This window comes from Pleurodeles waltl, chromosome 6 (genome assembly GCF_031143425.1).
Source record: "Pleurodeles waltl isolate 20211129_DDA chromosome 6, aPleWal1.hap1.20221129, whole genome shotgun sequence".
Classification (NCBI taxonomy): Eukaryota; Metazoa; Chordata; class Amphibia; order Caudata; family Salamandridae; genus Pleurodeles; species Pleurodeles waltl.
This window is the reverse complement of record NC_090445.1, coordinates 63,508,421-63,536,080: the sequence shown is the minus strand read 5'-3', so window position 1 is coordinate 63,536,080 and position 27,660 is coordinate 63,508,421. Positions and strand designations below refer to the sequence as shown.

The following is a 27,660-nucleotide window of genomic DNA, read 5'->3' as shown; positions in this document are numbered from 1 at the left end:
ACTGCAAGTTTCCTTAGGACACACTACACCTCGTGATTGGGATTTTGCAGTAACCAACCAAGTCTGCAAACATGAACTGCTGGATTCCTGGACCTGAAGATCTGCAAAAGAAGAGGGCCAAGTCCAGAAGTCGAAAGAAGTTCCAGGAAGGGCAGGAGCCCCTGCCAATCCAGAAGAGGGTGCAAAAGAAGAGTCCCCTGTTGGACGAAGACTGCTGGAATGCAACCTAGGAAGATGCCAGCGTGTTCTTGCATGATGCAGAAGATGTCTCACAACGTGATGATGGAAGCAGATGTGATTTCGTGTTGGAAGCCGCCAACAAGCCTTGGTTACAACAAATATGTGTTTTGCGTCAAAATGGCGCTGGCTGGACTTTAGAGAGCATTCAGGATGCCAGACAGCACCCATGGGAGTCCCAAGAAATGGGGACAAAGGAGGTGCAAAACGTGTTTGGTGCAGCACAACAAAGGAAGGCCCCACGCCGCCGAACAACTCAGCGAGCTGAGCATCGCAGGATGGAGTGCTGGGGACCTGGGCCAGGCTGTGCATGAAGGAATTTTGCGAATAGCGCACAGAGCCTCAGGAGGTGAAGAAGACGCAGTACACAGGGGTACCGTCGCTCTCAGGAAAGGCAAGGACTTACCTCCTCCAAATTGCGCCAGCAGGACCACGGCAGCCAATATTTCATTATCCAATCTCGCCTGAGAATGAATCACTGCAGCCACAGAAGCCGTAGCTACTGCAGATTTGGCTGCTTCATCAGCCAAATTTTTGCCAATAACTTGTACTCCTACACGTTGGTGGCCCAATGTATGTACTACATGGACACAAGGTAACATATCCTTGAGATCAGCCACCCTCCCTCACAGAGTTCTGTGTTTTATGGTGTTCCCTTTGGAATATCTAAACCCGTTCAACTTCCAATTATTCAGATAATCATTGCAGGACTGGACGCAGTAGTATGAGTCACAGACAATTAGAGTCAGTAGTCCCAGCTCTGTGTGTTCTAGCGCTAGTATAAGGGCTTTGAGTTTAGTCAGCTGGGCGGTGCAGTCTCCTGGGGTCTGTGTGTAGGTATTGTGAGGGTGGAAGCCTCCATCCTTCAGCACTCTGCTCACGGCTGCACAAGCAGCTGATTATTGATGTTTGGTACCTACAGCTGGTTGTGCTGAACTATCAGTGTAAATGACAACATGGTATCTGTCAAGATGCAAAATATCTAGAGGTACTCCTGTTCCTAATGGAGAAATTCATGTGTTTGAAGTTTTGGATCAAAGATGTAATCATCATCTGTGGCAGTCAGGGAGGTTGCCCACTGAATCCAACGTGGATGTAATGCTTTAGCGTTGGGAGCACTAGCTTTAGTGACAACTTCTAAGGCCGGTACCGGAATAACTACAATAATGTGTTTCCCTTGGGCAAGTACCCTCTCCTTGGTGACAGCCGTCTGTACTGCTGTTAGAATGTTTTCTGTGGACGCAAAACGTTGTTCTGCATAAGAGTATAAATGTTATTTTTATGGTATGGGTACCGTATCCCCTTCATTAAAGATGACATAGGTAAACCCAATGACACCAGGAATTATTCTGATGTTCAAATTTGTTTCGTTATAACGTGTATGTAAGTGTTTTGCTTCTAGCATGGCCTGATCCAATCCCCGAAGGATGCACATGTGTTCAACTGTCCAGTGTCTGCTAGAAAAATCAGGGCGTATGTAAGTTCTGCCAAAATTAAAGAAACCTAGTATAGATTCTAGTTTCTTGAGTGTACTTGGTGTTTGGAGTTGAGCACATTTTCTAGGAAGTGCGGGGCCAAGCTCTTGCCCTCATTTGATAGCTCTTGTCCCATGAACAATACGCTGAGAAAGGCTATTTTTACTTTCCTAAAATTAAATTAATCACCAAGGGCTGCAAATCCTTGAACGATCTGATTGACCCTGGCAAGATGAATGTTGAGGTCGTCATCTGTGAGATAGATGTCATCCACGTAAGACAATGCCTTGGGATCAATATCCTGCAATACTGATGTTACACGGGCTGAGAACAGCCCTGAGCTGTTCTCGTAGCCTTGGGGCAAACGGCAAAAGCTTTTTTGTGAGCCAAATGAGAAAGCACTCAGGTCCCTAATTTTGTGTGCTAAATTCTGGCAGAAGAAACCATAGGAGATGTCCAATGTGTTTTGTTATTTTTCGCACTATGTTGTTTATCAGTGCTGTGCTGTGTGAATTTTGTATAGCGTATGTACGTGTATGACTGTTTAAATGTCAGTAATCAAAGACTATTCTATATGAATGGTCTGGCTTTGCAACGGGGAATAACGGGTTGTTAATTGCAGAGAAGCAGGACTCAATTACTCCCTGGTACTTAAGCTGAGTGAGGATCTCCCTCACTGGAGCTTTAGCTTTGTGCTTAACAGGATATTGTGGCTGAAGCAGGGGTGTAGACCTAATAGCTATTACATGGCAAGGAGAATCTTTGTCCCAAACTACATGGTTGCAGTATAATGCAGGTGCCTGCGCTAAAGCACAATTGACCGCGTAGGCTTGTTTTACCGCCTTTGAAACAAGATCAGGGAAAGAAGGCAAAATGACATTTTTCCCATGTGGGGGCTTACAGACGTGCTCAGGTGGCCAGTCCCTGTCAGCGAGCAGGATATCACAACTAAGTTCATCCCATAATATCACACCAATGGTGCGCTCTACGTCTCCCTCAATTTGGATATTTAAATCATAAACCCTGTCGGGTGGGAGGACACGCCCGTCCACTGTCTCGACTGCAATAATATTGCAAGTTGCTATTGCATCCAGTTGATCTTTCAGACTCTGGCGACATACCGTGACCTCTGTTGCACTGTCTAGCAGTGTCACTGCCCACGTCTTGTTCTTCAGCAATGTTTTCAAGTGTACTGGCATTTTTAATTGACAATGCTGCCACCTTTTTCTTTTAAAACTGTGGCTTTTGTTGTGGGGACTTGTCTTCTTTTCTGTCTGAAGATCGTGGTGAGTCTTTCTTCTGTTTCACATATTCAGGACGTCGGTCCAGACTGCCCCCCTCTCTTGCTATATCTGTCAGAAGCATTTATATTTTTCAAAGACTGCCAGGGCTGTTTTGGATGTTGCACCTCCAACAGGCTGGCGGTGCAAACTTGGGGATTACGACCACGGCAGAAGTGCCACGGTCGCACCGCAGGGACTGGTGGTTTTCCACCACGTTGGTCCCGGCGGTTTTAATCTGCCAGGGCAGCGCTGCCCAGGGGATTACGAGTCCCCTTCCTGCCAGCCTTTTCCTGGTGGTAGGAACCGCCATGGAAAGGCTGGCAGGAAGGGGAGTCGCGGGGCAGGGTTCCCCTGGCACAGCCCCACACAGCTTTTCACTGTCTGTGAACACGGCCGCAACACCACCGGCCCAAATCTAGGGCTGGTGCAGCCCTGTGCTCATTCTGAATCTGTTTTTAACACTTCCGGTAAATTGGCAAGTGTTGGAGTACCATGTGTGATAGTATAAATTGCAGAGAAGACTGTACCCCATGTGGTGCAGTCATCCACTGAGGGAACCATCCTGAAGGGCAAGCACATTGTGAGAATTCTGTTTTTTCTGTGGTCCCGTATGGGGAAACACAGCTTCTAGCTGATGTGTTTTCTGGGCTATCCAGAATGGGATTTTTTCTCGTTCTGTGGGCCCTTTACCCGTCATAGAATGTACTATTTGTGGATTTATCCCAGTAGTAGCCAATTGATAACCAGCAGGTGCTGGTGGTGCTGGACGCGCTGGTGTAATATTCAGAGTTTGCATTACGAACTAAACAAGTCGTCTATATAGTGTTACTCTCTCAATGTATAAATTGTGCAGATCAGCTGCCTGCATGTTTTGCGTACCTGGGTGAGGTGTGTATGTGACAAACACAGACCACATTGGTCCGACATTACCTAAGGGATCTAGGGCCAGATGTATGAAATTATTTTGCACTCGCAAACAGTGCGAATCGCAAAATTCGGCCGTTTGCTAGTGCAAAAAAGTGGTCTGCGATGCATGAAAGGCATGCGCAGACCACAAATAAGAAATGGCAAAAATTGCGATTTCTTGCTTTGCGACCTGGTTTTGCGAGTCGCAATTTGCGATTTGCAAAATCCAAATCGCAAGGAGATGCTCCAAAAAATTGCAAATTGCGATTTTTCGCAGAATGCCATTTTGCACATGCAAAATACCATTAAAAGTAACCAGGTGGTAACCTGGTGCAAAATTAAAAAATGCATTTAAAATGCATTTTTAAATTGTACATGTAAAGCACACATGCCCTTTTGGCATGTGTGACCTTACATGTCCCTAAAAATGTTTTTGGGGTGCAGCAGAGGGGGCCTTAGGCCCCCAGCACCATGGGGTTTTGCATTTCCAAAATTTCTGGTTCAGAAATCGCAATTTTGGAAATGCTAAAAATTCGCAGATATGGGCCAACAGGCCCATAGCTGCAAATGGGGCCGGTATCGCAATTCGCGATTCGGTAATAGCATTTGCGATTTTTTAGAAATCGCTATTACCGATTCACAAATGTGATACATGGCACTTTGCGAGTCGGAAATAACGATTTCTTAAAAATCGCTATTTCCGAATCGCAAAGGGCCATGATGATACATCTGGCCCCTAGTCTCACCAGTTGTATTACGTGTGGTAGGGTGCCATTAAACCAGTTCTGATGCTCCTGATAAGTGAGCCGTATTTCATGATAATGGTATGCTTGGTACACGTTGAGGTACATTTGCAGTTCTGTATGTGTGGAATGTGAATGTAGTGTTGCCTTCCTCAGGAAAGTTTCTGTTTTATAAACTTCACTAGCTTTTACTATGAATGTGAAATCCCACCCTCTTCTCTTAAGCCATGCACTACTAAATGTAGTGTTAATGAGTGTCTAACATTCTCAGGAATGTCTATGGTGTTATCCATTTTATGAAAATGGGTAAGTAGATGGAACACCAAGTGGGGAGAAAAGTCCTTTTAATGGTTTGAGCTCGAACAACCTACAACCTAATCAGGTGCTTCCTGTTCAGCTGAGTATCTTCCCCAAGACCATGGATGTCTCTGTATAATGGTACTTAGGGTACCTGTTGTATGTGAGACAGTAATAGTCTCAGGGCATCCATAAATTAGTGCCTAAACACCATTGTTGGTGGCGCCATGTCGTAGTTTGACTCTTGCTCTAGGCAAGACTGCTGGCTTAAGGATGACAGTACTTATGTTTGCAGGCGACTATGCCAATTCCACAACAAGTCGCAACTGTTGTCCCAACCCTCCCGATTCACAAGCAGCACCTCGCAAAAAAAACCAAACAGTAAAAGGTTATTTGTGGCAGCCTTTACGCATGGACTCAAGAGTGCAACATCTCAGAGAGTGTTGTGGCTAAATTGAGATTACCCCTTTCTCACATGAACAAAATGTCTCAGTCAAACACAGGCAATAATAGAGATGCAGTGAAGTTTTTAATAGGTTTTATTAACAAGACTGCAGTCTATACTAAATTGCATGGGCTGCAATGATTAGGATAATAAACAGTGCAAGAAACAGAATTGTGAAAACAAGAGTCATCAGTACAAAGACCCCCACCATCTTGCAAAACCATAAAATGACATGAGATATGATATATGTCCTAATACCATAGCATGATGAACCTAATCTCTAATCTAAAGAGAGCTAGGCGTGATAAACCTAATCTGCCAATGCCATGTCCATGAGAAGAGCCCCCCAACTCTTGTTACCTTGGAATGAGGTCTCTAGCTCAGACTCTGTGAGGACACGAAGTCTGGGTCAGCATCAAGGTGACGTACAGCTTCAATAGCAGTGATGGCATCTGGTCGGAATCCCTCTGACTATCTGTCTATGTAAGGTGCATTTCTACAGATCTGCTCAGACCCTTGACGTAGGTCTGTTCCCAAACAATAGATAACAAGACATGCTTGGGGAGGCAATTACATAAACAATTCCCCGAAAGCAAAAAGTGAGAAAGTACCTGATGTGAATACCTACATCTTATGTATCTCTGGCGCTGATAGTGACGCCTTAGCAGCGTGGCACTGATAGCAGGAAACTAAAACAATGTCCTAACTAAAAACAATGCAGCCATCTTGAAAATATATAATTAAATAATTGAACTAAAACAGAGCAGGCTGAGAAGGGTAAAAGTCACTAGGTGACGGGGGCACAGGTCTACAGGCCAGAAGGCTAAGCTAACTCCTGCTTTCCATTAAAATAAGATAGGATTCACTACACTGTCAGTGTCTGTACTACACACACACTATACAAATGTCATTCTTCCAGGTCAGTACTCTTCAATGTTGTGTTCAGGTACAAGGGTCATTGGAGCAGAGGACACTGTGTTGGCTGAGTGGAGTGACAGTAGTAAGGCCTCCTGGCCTTATCAGTCCTGTCAGTGTCAGTTTTACACACACACTATACAGGTGTCATGCTTTCAGGTGGGTACACTCCAAAGGGGAGTTGACAAACAAGGTAATGCACTGTTCTGGTTGTTGTAATTGTAGAACAGTGTCTGCTGGGAATTGTAGTGCTGTCATTCCCTGTACTACACACAATACACAGATGTGTCTACTTCACATGTGGGATGCCAGACCGAGGTCTATGGACAGGTGGATTTTGGGTTGGTGAGCAGGGTGACAGTTTAGGTGGCAAAAGGTCATCAGTGAGCATGTATGACAACACATTCAGGTGATGTTTTAGTGTTGTGAGTTACCGGACTCCACTCCCCCAGGTATTCCTGTCAAGCCTTCAGGATGCAGGACGGCCAAGACCTTCTCCTCCTAGGATGTGAGTTGTATGGGGGGGCACCGCCAGTACTCTGGACATGCAGCTGGTACCTGATTGCAATAGAACGGACCTTTCCCCTGAGGTCGTTCCACCTCTTCCTGATGTCGTCCCTTATGCACGGGGTGGGGCCTACAGAATTCATTCTGTCAACTATCCTTTGCCACATTTCCATTTTCCTGGCAATAGTAGTGTGCTGGACTTAGGGGGTCATTACAACCCTGGCAGACGGTGTTAAAGCAGTGGAAATACCGCAAACAGGCCGGCGGACAAAAAAAGGGAATTATGACCCTGGCGGAAACCGCCAACAAAGACAGCCACTTTAACACTTCGCCCGCCATGGCGGTACAGACAAGCAGCGTGGCGGTAACCGCCAACAGACAGGCGGAAGACAATGTACCGCCCACACTATTATAACCCGCCATTCTGCCACCTTTTCCGGGGCGGATTCACCGTGGATAAAAACACGGCGGAAACAGCTTTTGCAATGGAAAAATGCTCACCTTAACATATCCCACGAGGAACGAGGAATCCATGGAGCCGGAACTCCAAATACTCCCTGCCCTTGTGTTTCTGCTCTTCTACGACCAACAGCTACGTAGGTGCCGTAGACAACGGTGAGTACTGCACCTACGACATGGGGGAGGGGGGGAGGCAAAAGTTAGGGGGACACCCACCAAACACCCCCACCCCCACCCTCGCATATTACAACATACACACCATTGCATTCACAAAAATCACAGTAACAACCCACAATCCCCCCGGAAGAATGAAAAGACAATGCGAAATTCGGTCAAACCTTGTAATGTGGCAATATACATGTCATACAAAAATATACAGATATATATTTGAAAATCAGTCATAATTATATAGAATACGAGAAGTAGTGCAGATATGTACATAACAATGTCCGTGCACTATCAGTCCAAAAATACATGGGCGAGGCCCACAAACGATACCTGACCACAATCGGAGAGAACACTGCTGGGGCATCAGATAGAAATACTACAGGCACCTCAGGGGGAAGGGAAGGGGGGCACCTCAGCCGGATGACTGCAAAGCCAGATCCACAACGGGGCTCCATGCCCATTGATGTATCCTGGGGAGTGCAAAGCCACAGTCTCACAAGTCTCTACAGTGGGTGGGTTGCCCACTGTGCCATCCTGGGGAGTGCAAAGCCACAGTCTCTCAAGTTGATGCAGGTCCCTACTGGTACTGGGGGGGACTGGTGCCCAGACTGGATGAGTCTCCCCGTGAAAGGTAGTGTCCTGTCACTGTACCAGCTGCACATGGGATAAGGATGCCTGATGTGGCGGGCCATTCATTCCTACCCGGTGCATTGCCCTGTTCAGCGGTGCTTTGCCATGGCGGTCTCTGGACTGTTCAGCGGTGCTTTGCCATGGCGGTCTCTGGACTGTTCAGTGGTGCTTTGCCATGGCGGTCTTTGCCCTGTTCAGCGGTGCTTTGCCATGGCGGTCTCTGGACTGTTTAGCGGTGCTTTGCCATGGCGGTTCTGGACTGTTCAGTGGTGCTTTGCCATGGCGGTCTTTGCCCTGTTCAGCGGTGCTTTCCCATGGCGGTCTTTGCCCTGTTCAGCGGTGCTTTGCCATGGCGGTCTTTGCCCTGTTCAGCAGTGCTTTGCCATGGCGGTCTTTGACCTGTTCAGCGGTGCTTTGCCATGGAGGTCTCTGGACTGTTCAGTGGTGCTTTGCCATAGCGGTCTCTGGACTGTTCAGCGGTGCTTTGCCATGGCGGTCTTTGCCCTGTTCAGCGGTGCTTTGCCATGGCGGTCTTTGAGCTGTTCAGCGGTGTTTTGTCATGGCGGTCTTTGCCCTGTTCAGCGTTGCTTTGCCATGGCGGTCTCTGGACTGTTCAGCGGTGCTTTGCCATGGCGGTCTCTGGAATGTTCAGCAGTGCTTTGCCATGGTGGTCTTTGCCCTGTTCAGCGGTGCTTTGCCATGGCGGTCTTTTCCCTGTTCAGCGGTGCTTTGCCATGGCGGTCTTGACCTGTTCAGCGGTGCTTTGCCATGGCGGTCTCTGGACTGTTCAGCGGTGCTTTGCCATGGCGGTCTTTGCCCTGTTCAGCGGTGCTTTGCCATGGCGGTCTTTGCCCTGTTCAGCGGTGCTTTGTCATGGCGGTTCTGATAAGGACATTGGTGTGTGGCATGACGTTCTATACACTGGACATTGGTGTGTGGCATGACATCTTCTACACTGGACATTGGTGTGTGGCATGACGTTTCATCATTGCCCAGCGGGGCTGTGGCAGCCGGGGTCCTCCAGGGCACTGACTCCGGCGGTGGTCTCCTGACCAGTGACAATAGTGGGGCCCTCCTGGGCACTGACTCCGGCGGTGGTCTCCTGACCAGTGACAATAATGGGGCCCTCCTGGGCTGTGACTCTGGCGGTGGTCTCCTGACCAGTGACGATAGTGGGGCCCTCCTGGGCTGTGACTCTGGCGGCGGTCTCCTGACCAATGACGATAGTGGGGCCCTCCTGGGCACTGACTCCAGGGGTGGCGGTGGTCTCCTGACCAGTGACGATAGTGGGGCCCTCCTGGGCTGTGACTCTGGGGTGGTCTCCTGACCAGTGACGATAGTGGGGCCCTCCTGGGCTGTGACTCTGGCGGTGGTCTCCTGACCAGTGACGATACCTGGGCCCTCCTGGGCAATGACTCCGGCGATGGTCTCCTGACCAGTGACGATACTTGGGCCCTCCTGGGCTGTGACTATGGCGGTGGTCTGTGGACCAGTAACGACGGTGCTGGCGGTTGTGTCTCAACCGCCGGAAATGATGGCGCACTTCTCCGCCGTGACACTCACAACAGGCTGGGCAGACTTCCTCTGGCCCTTCCCCACCTTTGGTGGAGTCACAGCTGACTCCCCAATCCCCTTTGAACCCATGTCAGTTCTTTTCCCACCAGGAGTCTTAACACGGTCCCGTCGTCCACTCTCCAATTTTGTAGCCTTTACAGGGGGTGGGCTGCCAATGCCTTTTTCTCCGGGTCCTACTGCCTGCCCTGGTGGTCGGTGCACTCCAAAAACCTTAAACAGGCACCACTGGTATTGGAGGCTTTTTGGCTGAGGCGCTACGACGGGACTGATGAATTGGAGGGGGGGTGGGGGCAAAAAGGTCAACTTTACAGAGGGACAGTTTCTGACGAACACTGGGATGGGTAGCTGGAGGGGGTCTGGGAGTGGAGGAAGAGGAGGTGGTTGTCGGAGGTGTCACTTTAGGTGTTTTGGGTGCAGGTGCAGGTACTGGAGGCTGTCGTAAGGTGGATGGATGATTGCCGGCGTTTGTGTACTTTGGGAGGGGGCATCACAGACACACTGGGAGAGGACACAGGGGACGTGTAAATGGCAGTGGAGGTGGTGAGTGGAGGTGAGCGGCTTGTGGTGCTGGGTGTCCTGGTACGCTTCATGGTGCCTGTAGATGTGGTGCATGCAGGTGTGTGTGTAGACGAGACTGGGAGGGAGGAGGGAGAAGAGGAGGAGGGGGACACAGTGGAGGCAGTGGATGTTGTTGTGTCTGTATGCGGCTGAGGCTTGCGTGAGTGCTTGTGGTGTGTGTGGTGCCTATGTTTGCTTGAGCTACTTGTGTGTGTTAACTTGTGTGCATGCTGGTCTGTAGGTGTGCTTGGGATGGGCTGGGGTACAGGAGATTGGGTCTGTGTGGAGGAAGTTGGAGGGGGGAGGCTAGACACAGGGACAATTGCTGCCATCAGTGATGAGGCCACAGATTGCAGGGTTCGCTGAAGGACAGCCTGACCAGAAAGAATGCCCTCCAGGAATGCATTACCGTGTTGCATCTCTCGTTCTACACCCTGGATGGCATTCACAATGGTAGACTGCCCAACAGTGAGTGACCTGAGGAGGTCAATGGCCTCCTCACTGAGGGCAGCAGGGGTGACTGGGGCAGGGCCTGAGGTGCCTGGGCGAAGGTGATGCCCACCCTCCTGGGTGAGCGGGCACGGGGCGAACGCTGAGGGGCTGCTGGGAGGGCGGTGCTGGTAGGGGAGGTGGCGGCTGTACCTGTAGAGGTGGGGGGCACAGATGGTGCCGCCACCACAAGGGAGCCCACATCGTCGAACGAGTCTGTGTCGCTGCTTGGTGATCCGGTGGCCGACATGAAGCTCCCCTCACCCTCCGTCCCACTGGTGCATTCAGAGTCCGTGGTGTGGCCCTCCATGGCCATGTGGGATGCAGCTCCCTCATGCTCCGGTGCCACTCTACCTCCGCCTGTTGATGCTGATGTACAAAAGGACAGGGAGAGCAGACAAAGGGGGGAGACAGAAGAAAGAGGGTTTTAGTGCATGGCATACCACTACCGTTGGCGGACAAGACAAACGCAGCAGCCCCCTGCATTACGCCGTGCTCCTGCCCTCTGCACATGCAATTTCTGGGATATGGCCTATATGGCAATGGTGGACATCGGCGCACATGGATGCCACTGGGGAAACTATACCTCGACTTGGCACTCTGCTGAAGTGGGGTGGAGTGCCACATGGCCTACATTACGGAGGGGCCTTGCCTACCGAACTCGCCCTGGCCTAGGGACACCCACAGCCCACCTCCACCACCCAGACACCTCCACTGCACGCAAAGTCCGCAGAATGAGGTTGTACTCACCCCCTTGTGTCTGCTGTGATGCCCTCAAGTGCCCATCCAACTCCGGGTAGGCCACCGCCAGGATCCGGAACATCAGGGGGGTCATGGTGCAACGGGCACCCCTCCCACGTTGGGAGGCCATCCCCAGCTGAGCCTCCGCCGTCTTCTTGCTGCAGCAGCAAATGTCCTCCCATCTCTTACGGCAGTGGGTGCCCCGTCTCTGGTGGGCCCCCAGGGTCCGGACCTCCTTGGCAATGGCACGCCAAATGTCCCTCTTCTGGTGGGCGCTGACCTACATGACATGCACAAGGAAAGAGGAACAGTCATTACCAACTGCGCCGTCGTTGTGAGTGGCCCCCTCCCTACTCTGGCCATGTGGCCCATACATTCCCATGCATTAATGTTCTATGGACTCTGCCCCCTTCCCTCTTCCAACCAGCCCTCTCCACCCAGGCCTAGCCCATCCAACGTGCTCCCTGTGTACTAACCTGTTGGTCTGGAGGACCGTAGAGTAGCGTGTACTGGGGGAGGACCCCGTCTACCAGTTTCTCCAACTCCTGTGCAGTGAAGGCAGGGGCCCTTTCCCCAGACGCAGCAGCCATCGTCGCTTCCAGACCGAGGTCACAGCAGCACTAGCAGTGTAGGTCCTCTCCTGTCGAAGGTCAGGTATCTAGTGATTGAACAGAAAATGGCGGTGACGTCCGCGGCAGTGCGCATCATCACCGCCAGCGCACCTATTCATTGGCTCCTGGGACCCATAGGGTCCAATGTTAACCAATGCAGCATTGTGCCGCGGTCTACGACCGCCTACCACGACGGTGTGTGACGCCAGCGCTGTTACCCCACAATCCCATTGTCCCACTTTAGAGGTCAGACAGCCGCCATTTCAGGGGCCCACATGGCTCCACTTACTTCTGCGTCACACATAGCTAGGCCTACACTCAACACACATACAGCAAGGGGTTTGTGAGTGGTGTAGTCTTGTGTGTGACTGTGGGTACATACCTGGATGAATAATGACTGGTTCTTCGCTGTTGTCCTTCGTAGGCACCGTCTGCTGGGACATATGAGAAGATGGCGGAATCCTCCGGTGTACCAACCGCTGGTGGACCTGTTGACAATGGAAGAGCGACATGTCATCGTAACCTACCGGTTTGACCGTGCCACAATCCAGGAACTATGTACCCAGTTGGAGCCAGACCTGATGTCACCAATCCACCATCCGACTGGAATCCCCCCTGACGTGCAGGTGCTGTCAGTGCTCCATTTCCTTGCAAGTGGGTCTTTTCAGACAACTGTGGCCATGGCATCAGGGATGTCCCAGCCTATGTTTTCCAACGTGTTGTCCAGAGTTTTGCCTGCCCTGCTGAAACACGTAAGGAGATACATAATTTTCCCTGAGGTGGAGGATTTGCCTACAGTGAAATGTGACTTCTATGCCCTTGGACATATCCCCAACGTCATAGGTGCTATTGATGGTACCCATGTAGCTCTGGTCCCCCCCCCACAGGAGTGAACAGGTGTACAAGAACAGGAAGAGTTATCATTCCATGAATGTCCAGATGGTCTGTTTGGCAGACCAGTACATCTTGCAGGTAAATGCTATGTTCCCTGGCTCAGTGCATGACGCCTACATCCTGTGGAATAGCAGCATCCCTGATATGATGGGTCAACTCCAGAGGCACTGTGTATGGCTATTGGGGGACTCTGGTTACCCCAACCTTTCGTGGCTATTGACCCCAGTGAGGATTCTTAGGACCAGGGCAGAGGAACGCTACAATAAGGCCCATGGGCGGACTAGGAGGGTGATCGAACGCACCTTCGGCCTCTTGAAGGCCAGGTTCAGGTGCCTCCATATGACAGGTGGATCCCTATTCTACTCAGCAAGGAAGGTGTGCAACATCATCATCGCCTGCTCCATGCTCCATAATTTGGCTTTGCGACGCCAGGTGCCTTTTCTGCAGGAGGATGATCCAGATGACGGTGTTGTAGCAGCTGTGGAGCTTGTGGAGCCTGTGGACAGTGATGAGGATGCAGCTGATGAAGAAGACAACGACAACAGGGAGTCAGTCATAGAGCAATATTTCCAATGAGACACAGGTGAGAACATTTTAATTTTTAGCATTACATTAACTTTCACACGTCTACTTATATCCTGTTTTTCGATTTGAGTCAACATTTGGTAACTGAGTTGTACCCTTCCATTACGGTTTCACAGGTGTGGTTACCTACGTGTCAACTGCTTGCATCCTTCAAGGGCTTGTGATGTGTGACATAGGTATGTTAGCTTTAGAATGGTACACCTATTATACCATTGTCATTGGTGTCATTGATAATACATTTTTACTGAATCACAGACTGACTCCAGATTGTTTTGTGTTTCAAGGGTGTTTATTGAAGTGCTCAGAAATGGGAGGGGGTTGGAAAATGGTGATGGGTGATGGTGGAGGAATGTCCATGGCAGAGCCCAGTCTATTAGTCTCACAGGTGCACTGCCCATCTGGGCATAGGAAGTGGAGCTGGTGCAGTTTAAGTATGGACAGGGTAACAAAGTGGGACGGTGGGGGACAATCAGGGTGGTCTCATTTCCTGGCGGGGGTCTTGCCATCTTGCTCTGTCCTGTTCCTGGATCTCAGGGACCGCTTGCGTGGTGGTTCTCCGTCTGCAGGGGGTGGGGTGCTGGTGTGGTGGTCCTGTGGCGGGGCGTCCTGTCCACTAGCGCCGGTGTAGGGGGTGGGCATTTCATCATCCTGGCTAGTGTCAGGGGCCCCTTGGAGTGCCACGGTGTCCCTCAAGGTCGCCTGTATGTCCTTCAGCACCCCTACGATGGTGCCCAGGGCGGAGCTGATGGTCCTGAGCTCCTCCCTGAACCCCAAATACAGTTCGTCCTGCCGGCGCAGGGTCTCCTGCAACTTGTCCAGAACCGTCGCCATCGTCTCCTGGGAGTGGTGGTATGCTCCCATGATGGAGGATAGGGCCTCGTGGAGAGTGGGTTCCCTTGGCCTGTCCGCCCCCTGTCGCACAGCAGCCCTCCCAGTTCCCCTGTGTTCCTGTGCCTCCGTCCCCTGGACCGTGTGCCCACTACCACTGCCCCCAGGTCCCTGTTGTTGTTGGGGTGGTGGGTTACCCTGGGTGCCCTGTAGAGGTGGACACACCGCTGATTGACCTGTCCTGGGTAGGGAGGTTTGGGCCCGCTGGGTGGGTGCTGTGCTGGTGTTACCAGAGGGTGGAAGGTCAGTGTTGGGCTGTGCCTGTGCAAGGGGAACCGACTGTCCCGAGGCCCACGATGGTCCGGGCTGGTTATCAGGATCCAGTAGGGCAGAGCTGCTCTCATCACTGTGGGCCTCTTCTGGGGGTGGAGTGGTGTTGTCTGGACCCTTTGGTCTGGTGACGGTCCTTCGTGTTCCTGCAGGAGCATAAGAGCATGATTATTGCATGTGTGTGTGTCATGGTGTGCAATGGGTGGGTGTTTGTGTACCCCAGTGCAAGCATTCCGGTGTGTGGGTTTGTGTGGTGATGGTTGGGGGGGTGTACTGGCTATGTGCAGTGGGCATGCTTTAGTGAGGGGTGTCCATGCTTAGTTGTGTCATGCAGGGCTTGGGGTTGGGATGGGTGGTTGGTGTCATGGGCACATTAGTGAGGAGTTGTAGTGATAGGGGAGGGTGTGAGGGTGGGGGTGTGTGATAGCATGCAGGTAGGATGGGGGATATGATAGTTACGAATTGACTTACCAGTGTCCCATCCTCCACCGACTCCTACGAGGCCCTCAGGATGCAAGATGGTCAAGACTTGCTCCTCCCATGTTGTTAGTTGTGGGGGAGGAGGTGGGGGTCCGCCGCAAGTCGGCTGTACCACGATGTTGTGCCTGGAGACCATTGAACGCACCTTCCCCCGTAGGTCGTTCCACCTCTTCCTGATGTCCTCCCTATTTCTTGGGTGCTGTCCCACGGCATTCACCCTGTCGACTATTCTGCGCCATAACTCCATCTTCCTGGCTATTGATGCGTGCTGTACCTGTGAGCCAAATGGCTGTGGCTCTACCCGGACGACTTCCTCCACCATGACCCTGAGCTCCTCCTCGGAGAAGCGGGGTGTCTTTGGCGTGGCATGGGGTGGTGTGTGTGATGTGTGGGGTGGTGTATGTGGTGATGGTTATGGTGAGTGTAGTGGTGTGTGGTGTTTTGTGCTTGGATGTTGTGTGGGTGATGGTGTTGTGTGCCTCTGTGTAGTGGGGTTGTCTATTCTGTGTTCTCTCTCTGTCGCCTTCGTGTCTAATTTTTGGGCGTAGGGGTTTGTGGGTGATGTGGGTGTGTGTTTTATATTGTATTGGGTGTGTGGGAGTGTTGTTTGTATGTGTATCAGGTGTGTGTATTTGGAATTGTCCAATGTGGCGGTGTTTTGTAGATGTGTGTGTATTTGGAGCGCGGCGGTGTGTACCGCCAATGGAATACCGCGGTTGAAAGACCGCTGCGTGGATTCGTAGGTCGTAATGTGTGATTGGAAATAGGAGTGTGTTGGGAATGTTGTGGAGGTACCTAATATACAATTTGGTATTTTTTTATGTGATTTGGCTTGGGTGTTTGGTGTTGTAGATGCAAAGGATTCTGGTTAGTGAATGGGTGTGTTTTATGGTGTGCTTTGCAGGTGTGTCAGGTGTGGCAATGTGTGTCACCTGTGTTGTTTTCAAATCCATTCAATCTGGTGCTGTGTATTACTTTGTTAACCGTGAACCGATGTGGTTTGGACCGCCACTAGCGGACCACCATGGGTGTCTGCCATTGCGACTTTTGATGTGTAATACTTTCTGTGGTTGGTTGATGAGCTGTCGGTACTGGTGGTCTGACCGCCTATTTGCCACCCTCAACGGTACTGGCCGTGTAGGTATTTTGACTTACTTTTGGCGGTCCTGCCTGGGTAACTCATAATACGGCAGTCTGTCTGACAGCCAACATGGTGGCCACCACTATGGCAGTCTGGTGGTCCGACCGACAAACTCGTAATCAGACCCAAAATGTCTAATCAGCTTTACCTTGTACACACAATGGAAAAAGTGATTCTGTTTTGGTATAAAATGTCGGTAAAATTAGTTAACTATTCAAAGCAACAAATCTGAAGCATTCAGAACTGTAAAACAATTCCAATAGGTAACTGAAAATAAATTAAAAATGATCAAAATTGAATTAGGAGCAATAATAGAAAATTACAAAACTGTGACTAAATGGTTTCTGAAAATGTTCCCTACATGCAGGAGATAGAGATGTACATTAACCTAAGTTAAAAAGCCTTGAAGTAAGTGAAATTTAAAGATTTAGAAAATGTTTTGAGAAAAAAACATCATGATCAGTTATATTTTCATAGATACAAAAAAATTATTTTATGTCATTACAGTATCTTCAAGAGCAGGTGAAAGAGACATTGGCCAAGAAGGTTGGTAAGCAGCTTGCTACTGTGTTTCCGGTGGGGAAACATGTGACAACAGTGGACACAGTGGCCTGGAGGGTTAGGGGACTACAGCAAAGGCCACCACTTTTGTCATTTTCATCAGAGGGCTCCACAAGTGACTAGTCCCTAGTGGTAGTGGGCCCTACTGGAACTGTTAAAACCTCATCCTTGTCCACCACCCAGAGACATATCTCCTCCCTCTTTCTCCCTCCTATCCCCCTCCAAGTTGGCCAAACTGACCCCGTAAAAGGGCTGGGGTCTCCTTTGACACAGACACCTCACCCCCTTCCCCTGTCACCCCAGCTGCACTGAGTGAGAAGGCTTTTGACCTCTTCCGCAGCTTCTCGGTAGGCCAGACTATGATAGTGAATGGATAAGCTGCCAAATGCAACAAGTGGTTGCATTTCTGGATGCCATTCACAGTTCAAAATCTGGCATGCAGATATCGCTTACCAAAAGAGCAGCCTCCCTACCTGACCAACCTTCTGCTCCAACTCAGATCCCTTCCTCACCCCAAATACCAACTCCCACCCCAATCCCAAGCACATTCACTTCTTTGCAGGCACCCATTTAATACTAGTATAGTATGGTAGGGTGCAATTGTACATAGAAAAACCTTTGGGTGATAATATTAGAGTCAAGTGACTCACTGTCTAATTTAATGATTTATGTCTATGCATATGCAGACATGCTAAGGGTGGACAGATCATTAGAGATGGTTTGGGTTAACTAGACAACATGAGGTGTGGTCTCAGTATGTTGAGTGCTATGGGTCAATTTAAGGTTTTTGTACTGTCTGGATTTTTATTAAGTTTTTGCGTTTCCTTAATAATAGATATCTCAGAATAGGAGCTACTTGGATACGATAATAAGGAACACCTAAGATATGTATCTTGGACCTATATAATATTGGTAAGAGTCTGGGTTTTTGTTTAAACTATACTAGTATTCAAAGGTATCACTAGGGATGGAGGCTGTGCTGGATAGGTGGCTCAGCAATCTTTAACTTTTATAGATACACATATTCACTAACCTCTATCTTTGAGCACTACTTTCATGACTCTTTGTTTGATAAAGTAGCACGTGATCTAATAATAATAATGCATGATGACACAATATATGATATTTTCAAATGGGAACAAAGATGCTCCAAGAACCTGCATGACTTTCCATCCCACCATTTATTTTACACTGGTGGTGGTCTCTATATTCATATAGATGGACTGAGACTATAATAATGGGTACTTGTACGATTGCAGCCCTGATGAAGTAATTGGGAAATTCCCTGACGAAACACGTGTTGGCTGGCTATGAATCTGAACAAGGAGTGGAATTAACACAAACTGCAAGATACCGTTAAGGAATATGATTTATTTGGATTGAAGAAATCTTAACTTTGACCTTAGAATATATAAGAAGCTGGGGGCAACGAAATCTGATTACTCAGCCTTTTTGGATTTGGACATTGATTGTATATTAAGGACACTGACATACAGGATGAATACCATTCTTCTTTCTTTTTTCTTGTAGCAATACATAAACTCATTTATGATTGATTGATTGCCTGCTTATGATTACTGCCTTATTCGAATCTATAACAAATTCAAAAGTATTGACTTTAGTATACTGTTTATGAGTGCCTCTTGTAGTCAATGGTATTCACGTTCTGATGGTGGATAAACATGTTGAGCAGGCTATAGGGGAGTCCATGATTTCCTGAAGTAGAGAAACAAAAATTCTGTCTGCTTGCCTAACAAAGTAGTGGCCCATGGACATTAGGTATCCATGCACAGCCATTGAAAGGTTTACCCAACGGCAGCTCCACCTTAGTCAATTTCCCAAAAGTATGCTTTAGTATTATACAACACAAAGCAAGTAGGAAAACACAGGCCTGGCTGAGAAGGGCATTGGGACAGTAAAAACGACTCTCATACGGCTTTCTATGCTTCAAGCACACTTTACAGTGATGACATGGTCGATCCTTTTTGGATGTTTTAGGAATGTGATCAGCAAAGTGTTGCTCCTGCAGCCTTTCCACATCCTCCAGAACATATGAAATGGAGGCTACTGCTTCTGCAGCAGCAGTGAGACTTTCAAACACAGATAACTGAAAGTGAGTCTTCCTGTGGTTTTCTGACAATAAACGACATACACATTGTATGATGCCATCTGGATCAGGTGGATAAACAGTTTCTCATACCAAGTGTGAGTTTTATGACTCACATTGTATGGTTAAAGAACCTGGTCATTCTTGTCCACTCCACCCATGCACTTGTTATAATCAAGTGTACAGGTGGGCTTGTGGACTTCAGCCATCTGACCCCAACTCATGACCAAGGAAGTGCTCTCATCATGATTTGTCGTGAGCAAGTACACATCACGCCTATCCGAGAACTTGATTGTGAGCAGTTTGTTGGAATGCAACACCGTACTCTGGGATTTCTGGGGCTTCTTGCAAACAAACTCCTGTGATGATGACAAACTGTACCACATGCCACAGTATCAGCTTTGTAGAGCTCACTGAACAGCTCTACTCTTGTATAGAAATTATACACACAAAGGATATTACCTATGTGAAGGAGTGGCTGGACAAGCTCCCATACAATCTTTGCTGTGGCTCCTAGTATGAGAGGGCAACCTACAGTGTTAATAGTGGAGTTCTTCCCTGTATACACTCTGAAGCTGTACACATAGTCAGTAGAGCTCTCACAGAGCATTGACAGCTTGATGCCATAGTGAGCTTTTTTGCTCAGAATATACTGCCTGAATTGCAGCTGCCCTTTGTACAGGATCAAGGACTGCTATATACTTTCCAGGAGTATATATCGCTGGAAACCTGGCAGACAAATGTTCCACGACAGGCCGAATTTTGAACAACCTGTCATGGTCTGGATAATACCAGGGGAATGCAGCAGAATTGTCACTGAAATGCGGCATGCGCTGCAATAGCAAAAAACAATTGCTGCTCATGTACAGAACAAAGATGGGGGTTACCCAAACCGTGCAAGTCAACCCGTATGACGGCAAGATTTCTACGCTAACCCCATTTTGAGCGTAAGGCGTAAAAATATCTTCAATTCCTCCAGCAAAGTGAGAGTACACTGGCGTGCCCTAGAACAGGGCTTTAGAGTGACTCCATGCTCCCTCAGAAATTGTTCAGCACGCAAATTTGTTTGCTATAAAGTTTGCTGAAAGAAGTCAACATCCAAAAAGAGATGGATGTCTTAAAATTGGGAAAAAGTTGGTCGTATCGAATTTACATCCAGTGTTGTCACTAAAAGGTGGAATTAGGGGCTAAACTAAATTGTGGGACTTGCAAGAGAGCACTCTGTCAGTGCTTGCCACCACATGCGCCTGCTCTCTGGGTTGGGCTAATCTGCTACTTATTGTCTCCCTCAAAATCACTGGAAGAGGAGTCATCAGATGGGACTCAGCTGACTGAAAAATCACTCCCAGATTCTGCTCCATTGCCTTGTCCCTCAGAAGCTGTCTCAGTATCTGCCGTCTCAGTCTCTGATCCTGACTCATAGCTGTCCTCAATAACCCGAGTTAGGGCTTGAGCAGCAGTCATCCAACAAGACGCCATCTCTGAAACTGGCTAAACTGTCCTTCTAAAACAGTAGCCTACGTAGAAGGCAGATATGTTGTTCGCAAAATTGCTTGTGGGTGGGTGTGTGAGTGAGTGATGTGTGAAACAGTAAATAATATCAGTCACCTTACCTTCACTTCTTCCCTCAATCAGCAGGTTCCCCAAAGACACTGAAAAAACAAAACAGACACACTATTACTTCACCTTGCCACATACCCATCATCACAGTCTTTGGCTCTGGTGGAGCCTAGCGCAACCATACTTTTTGGAGCTCCCATCCCCTGACTTCTTCCTTGTAGTCCCTCACTACCACTCAGCAAAAGGGCCCCTCATCGCCTCTCTCTTACACAAATTTGATTTGTTTTATGGCGCTGGTAATGGCTGCCTTTACTTATCAACTCAGAAGCCCACCTAAAATACAGATCATTTCTTTGCAGCAGGCCTGTTAGCCTCCTGTTTAATTTTATGGCAAAACTACCACAACACAAGGATCTCGCTCTCTAGCAGAAACATAATCACAAGAGTTTTCTTGACGTTTTCCTTGCTGCACAATAGATGTGTGTATGTATATATATACCCTGGGACATAGCAGGAGCTGGCCCAGGGGGTGGCAGTCCCCAGGGCCATCAGTGGTTCCACGAGGGAGCCCGCACGGCCCCCCTCCAATGTGGCTTAGCCCCAGGGATTGAGGTTTGGTGGTAAGCATGTGAAATTTTAAAAAATCCATTAAAAATGCATTTTTAAAAATGACATGTAGCTTTACATGTCCACAAATATTTTTATGGGGTGCATCAAAGGGGGCCTTAGGCCCCCAGCTCCCTGTGATTTGCATTACCTAATTTGCGAATTCCTAACAGGAATTAGCAAATTCGGAAATGCAAAACCATTTGCACCTATGGGTCTACAGCCCCATAGGGATGAATGGAGTCCCATTCCCTAATTGCGATTTGCTAATAGCGATTGCGATTTCTAAGAAATCGCTATTACCACATCGCAATTTTCATACATCCCATTTTGCATTTCTTAAACAGCGATTTCTTAAAATTCTCTATTTAAGAAATGCAAATCGGAAGCTTGATAAATCTAGCCCATAGTCTTAATGCCATCTCATGCCTTTTTAATCCAATATCAGACACTACTTGTCTCGTTATCTCTCTCTTGCAGCTTTTTTTTCATAAATTCTAACTTTCTCTTCATCCTCCTTTCCCCCTTCTGTATTTTTCTCTCTCATGCTCTGGATTAAAGCCTGTTGAAGAAAAATAAGTGCAGAAGGCCCTGCCTGCAGCCACTGGCTCAAAATTTGCACTGATGTAAACTACACAATAAGAGTAATGGATCTACAACATAATCCATTATGATTAAACCATCTGATGAAAGTGAGAATGTGATAGTACTCTCACATAAAATGTGCACCAGTTAAGCTAATTGATAAGTATAAGACATCCTCTTTTATGAGATTGAGAGACACATTTATCATAGAGTCAGTACGATTTGCTCTCAGAATTGAATGATAAAGGTTTCAGGTATAAGGAATACAAATGTTTGAAACAAGAAAATCCACAACTACGTACCTTGCATGTACTATCTCTAGTGCTTAATTTGAGCTTGTGTTTGCAGGAAGGAGCCAGTGGAACTCATTATTGGGTACCCGGACTTATTTTTATTATCAAACTTTGACGCAGAACAAGAGAGAGAAAGGAGGAAAAGGAGGAAAAGAAGGAGGAAGAATGGAAAAACCATGATAAAGGGATAATGCAGGGATGAAAAAGAATCTGCAAGAGTGAGATCTTTGGTAACACCTTATCTGGCAGAGAATCTACCTTACTGCAGATTTCTTACCTTACAATAATCCCCAAGTGTCAGACTAGATGCGGAAACTTTTTGAGTCGCACCTCGGCGCGCTAGTAGGTGGGGTCATTTGACTCTGCATCAGTGGCATCCGCACCAGAAGTGATGTGCGCGGTATCTATATCAGCACCACTCCAGTGCTGTGACATCAGTTACTTTTTGCAACTTTTCCATGCCAGAAGTGCAGAGCCACATATGATGCTGATGTACAAGAGTGCAGTCAATAAGGACCTTATAAGGGTTACTCTATACAGAAAAATATGTTCACAGAGCGGGGTCAGTAAGGAACCTGAGTCTAGATAGAGTCTTTACCAGATAAGGCATTACCAAAGAAAAGTAACTTGTTCATCCAACAGAGACTTCTAGCCGCAGATTGCTTACCTAAGAATAGATACCCAAGAAATTCCTATGAAAAGGTGGGTATGCAAACAGACTTCCCAAGGGACCGAACGGGGCAAGAGATCATCACAACAGACCTAACTGTCCAGGCAGTGGTGCTTAGTAAATGTGTACAGAGAAGCCACGTGGTCGCCTGACATATGTCTGGAACAGGGACTCCACGACTAACGCAGTAGTCGCAGGCTTAGCTCTGGCGGAATGAGCATGGAAGTCCTCAGGGGGTTGCTTCTTGGCTAATGGGTTGCAGAATTTAATGCAACACACTATCCATCATGACATGGTCTGTTTCTGCACTGCCTTTTTTTTTCTTTTCTCCACCAAACCCAATGAGTTGATCATCCACTCGCAACTCTCTAGTAAAATCAATGTAGAATAATAATGCTCTTTTTGGGTCCAGGTGGTGGAGTCTTTCCTCCTCTTTGGAGGGGTGAGGCAGAGCAAAGAAGGTAGACAATGTGACCTATGTAAGAAGGAGTTACCACTTCTGGTAGGAAAGACTATCCTGTAGCCCCCTGAAAGGGATTATGAAAACAAGTTACACAGTATGTCGCACACAGTTCAATCCAAGACATAAATCATCACTTCTCTGGTTAATCTCCATTTCTATCAATGTGCAGGTGGGGGTCATTCCTGCAATGTGATTCTCAGTGCCCTTGAATAACGAGAACCTGCAAACTCTTGTACTGGTCACTATGTATTCCTAATATGGTGGCAAGATTTGCCCTATGACACCAACAGAATATTCGCCAGTCCCAAAATAACCCACAGTCTATATATCACTATCTGAAGTCCATAGCCCTTGTTTTCCCATAATGCAGTAACAACTTAACGGATAGAGACTTCTAGCCACAGATTCCTTACCTTTGACTAATCCCCAGGATTCATACTGGATCCCTAAAGTTTTCAAGCATTGTTTGGCTCTGCATCTGTGCCATCCATTGCAAAAGTGACGAGCACATCAGTTCTTTTCTCTCTGCACCAGTAAGCGCAGATCCAGAATTTTTTAACATTTTTTCAACACCCTATTTTTTGGGATTTGTCTCCCAGTGTGCCAAGGATGTCCCCCAGACAGATGTCTGTGGCAGATCCCTATCTGGTTTGCTTGTGGGGCTTCAACCCTGACTGCCACTCCAAAACCTGTGAGGACTGCCACGCCATGAACCCCAAGGTGCAGAGGGAGCGCTCTTTGAAGATCCTAGTCACCTTACGCTGGTTGACTCCATGGTCCTCCTGGTCCCAGTCGTGAGGAAGGTTGTGTGCCCTTTCACGGACTCATTCCAGGTGCTCCTCATCATGCTCAAAGTCACTGGTTAAGTCCAAAGAAAAACCAAAGAAATCAAAGTAGGTGACGTGCTTTTGAACTTCACCGCCACTGGTCCAAATGTTTGGAAAAGTCATGGAAACTATATCACTCTAGGCCCTGCTCCCATGTGGAGTTTGCCTGTGGGTCTCCTGCCCACCTCCCTGAGTGTTCTGAAGCCAGAGCAACCCTGCCAACTCAGTGAGTCCTATGAGTCCTTGCACCTCATTTTTGGGTAGGCCGACCCCTCTGAACCACCTTCGGATCCCATGGTTGGGTGTCTTTAGTGGATTTCTGCTGGCAGGTCTGCCTTTGATTGCATTCAGCCCCCCTGGATCCAGTGCTGAATCCGGACCAGCTCTGATAGCGTGACTGCAACCTTCTCCAGAGCCCGTTTCAGTGGCTTTGTTCCACAGAAGCCATTTTTCTACCCGGCCCCAATACGAGCTGGACCAGCATCACTCAACACCAAATCTGGCGCCGACCACAACTTGACCTTCCGAGTCCGAGCTAGGGACTCCCTTTTTCAGAGATTCTTCAGCTGGGTGTCACTGTGAGAAGGTAGCCTCTTTCTAGCCTTGTTACCCCCACTTTTGGCCTGTTTGTGAGTGTATGTCAGGGTGTTTGTCACTGTTTTCACTGTCTCACTGGGATCCTGATAGCCAGGCCTCAGTGCTCATAATGAAAACACCATGTTTTCAGTATGGTTGTTATGTGTCACTGGGATCCTGCTAGTCAGGACCCCAGTGCTCATAGGTTTGTGGCCTATATGTATGTGTCACTAGGACCCTGTCACACAGGGCCCCAGTGCTCATAGGTGTGCATGTATATGTTCCCTGTGTGGTGCCTAACTGTCTCACTGAGGCTCTGCTAACCAGAACCTCAGTGGTTATGCTCTCTCATTACTTTCAAATTGTCACTAACAGGCTAGTGACCAATTTTACCAATTTACATTTGCTTACTGGAACACCCTTATAATTCCCTAGTATATGGTACTGAGGTACCCAGGGTATTGGGGTTCCAGGAGATCCCTATGGGCTGCAGCATTTCTTTTGCCACCCATAGGGAGCTCTGACAATTCTTACACAGGCCTGCCACTGCAGCCTGAGTGAAATAACGTCCACGTTATTTCACAGCCATTTTCACTGCACTTAAGTAACTTATAAGTCACCTATATGTCTAACCTTTACCTGGTAAAGGTTAGGTGCAAAGTTACTTAGTGTGAGGGCACCCTGGCACTAGCCAAGGTGCCCCCACATTGTTCAGAGCCAATTCACTGAACTTTGTGAGTGCGGGGACACCATTACACGCGTGCACTACATATAGGTCACTACCTATATGTAGCTTCACCATGGTAACTCCGAATATGGCCATGTAACATGTCTATGATCATGGAATTGCCCCCTCTATGCCATCCTGGCATTGTTGGTACAATTCCATGATCCCAGTGGTCTGTAGCACAGACCCTGGTACTGCCAGACTGCCCTTCCTGGGGTTTCACTGCAGCTGCTGCTGCTGCCAATCCCTCAGACAGGCAGCTGCCCTCCTGGGGTCCAGCCAGGCCTGGCCCAGGATGGCAGAACAAAGAACTTCCTCTGAGAGAGGGTGTGACACCCTCTCCCTTTGGAAAATGGTGTGAAGGCAGGGGAGGAGTAGCCTCCCCCAGCCTCTGGAAATGCTTTGTTGGGCACAGATGTGCCCAATTCTGCATAAGCCAGTCTACACCGGTTCAGGGACCCCTTAGCCCCTGCTCTGGCGCGAAACTGGACAAAGGAAAGGGGAGTGACCACTCCCCTGACCTGCACCTCCCCTGGGAGGTGTCCAGAGCTCCTTCAGTGTGCTCCAGACCTCTGCCATCTTGGAAACAGAGGTGCTGCTGGCACACTGGACTGCTCTGAGTGGCCAGTGCCACCAGGTGACGTCAGAGACTCCTGCTGATAGGCTCCTTCAGGTGTTAGTAGCCTTTCCTCTCTCCTAGGTAGCCAAACCCTCTTTTCTGGCTATTTAGGGTCTCTGTCTCTGGGGAAACTTTAGATAACGAATGCATGAGCTCAGCCGAGTTCCTCTGCATCTCCCTCTTCACCTTCTGATAAGGAATCGACCGCTGACCGCGCTGGAAGCCTGCAAACCTGCAACATAGTAGCAAAGACGACTACTGCAACTCTGTAACGCTGATCCTGCCGCCTTCTCGACTGTTTTCCTGCTTGTGCATGCTGTGGGGGTAGTCTGCCTCCTCTCTGCACCAGAAGCTCCGAAGAAATCTCCCGTGGGTCGACGGAATCTTCCCCCTGCAACCGCAGGCACCAAAAAGCTGCATTTCCGGTCCCTTGGGTCTCCTCTCAGCACGACGAGCGAGGTCCCTCGAATCCAGCGACACCGTCCAAGTGACCCCCACAGTCCAGTGACTCTTCAGCCCAAGTTTGGTGGAGGTAAGTCCTTGCCTCACCTCGCTGGGCTGCATTGCTGGGAACCGCGACTTTGCAGCTACTCCGGCCCCTGTGCACTTCCGGCGGAAATCCTTTGTGCACAGCCAAGCCTGGGTCCACGGCACTCTAACCTGCATTGCACGACTTTCTAAGTTGGTCTCCGGCGACGTGGGACTCCTTTGTGCGACTTCGGCGAGCACCGTTTCACGCATTCTTGTAGTGCCTGTTTCTGGCACTTCTCCGGGTGCTACCTGCTTCAGTGAGGGCTCTTTGTCTTGCTCGACGTCCCCTCTCTCTGCAGGTCCAATTTGCGACCTCCTGGGCCCCAGCAGCGTCCAAAAACGCCAAACGCACGATTTGCGTGTAGCAAGGCTTGTTGGTGTCCATCCGGCGGGAAAACACTTCTGCACGACTCTCCAAGGCGTGGGGGATCCATCCTCCAAAGGGGAAGTCTCTAGCCCTTGTCGTTCCTGCAGTATTCACAGTTCTTCAGCCTAGTAAGAGCTTCTTTGCACCAACCGCTGGCATTTCTTGGGCATCTGCCCATCTCCGAGCTGCTTGTGACTTTTGGACTTGGTCCCCTTGTTCCACAGGTATCCTCAGTCAGGAATCCATCGTTGTTGCATTGCTGATTTGTGTTTTCCTTGCATTTTCCCTCTAACACGACTATTTTGTCCTTAGGGGAACTTTAGTGCACTTTGCACTCACTTTTCAGGGTCTTGGGGAGGGTTATTTTTCTAACTCTCACTATTTTCTAATAGTCCCAGCGACCCTCTACAAGGTCACATAGGTTTGGGGTCCATTCGTGGTTCGCATTCCACTTTTGGAGTATATGGTTTGTGTTGCCCCTATCCCTATGTTTCCCCATTGCATCCTATTGTAACTATACATTGTTTGCACTGTTTTCTAAGACTATACTGCATATTTTTGCTATTGTGTATATATATCTTGTGTATATTTCCTATCCTCTCACTGAGGGTACACTCTAAGATACTTTGGCATATTGTCATAAAAATAAAGTACCTTTATTTTTAGTATAACTGTGTATTGTGTTTTCTTATGATATTGTGCATATGACACTAAGTGGTACTGTAGTAGCTTCACACGTCTCCTAGTTCAGCCTAAGCTGCTCTGCTAAGCTACCATTATCTATCAGCCTAAGCTGCTAGACACCCTATACACTAATAAGGGAAAACTGGGCCTGGTGCAAGGTGCAAGTACCCCTTGGTACTCACTACAA

General features: G+C 48.6%; 1 protein-coding gene across 1 annotated transcript in view; it reads left to right on the top strand.

Moving 5' to 3' along the window:
* Positions 1-27,660, top strand: part of LOC138299197 (E3 ubiquitin-protein ligase TRIM39-like) — a 228,528-nt gene that overhangs the window by 57,049 nt on the left and 143,819 nt on the right. The window contains exon 2 of the mRNA XM_069237303.1: positions 16,805-16,843. Coding sequence (XP_069093404.1) covers positions 16,805-16,843 — 39 coding nt within the window. The remainder of the gene's footprint in view (positions 1-16,804; positions 16,844-27,660) is intronic.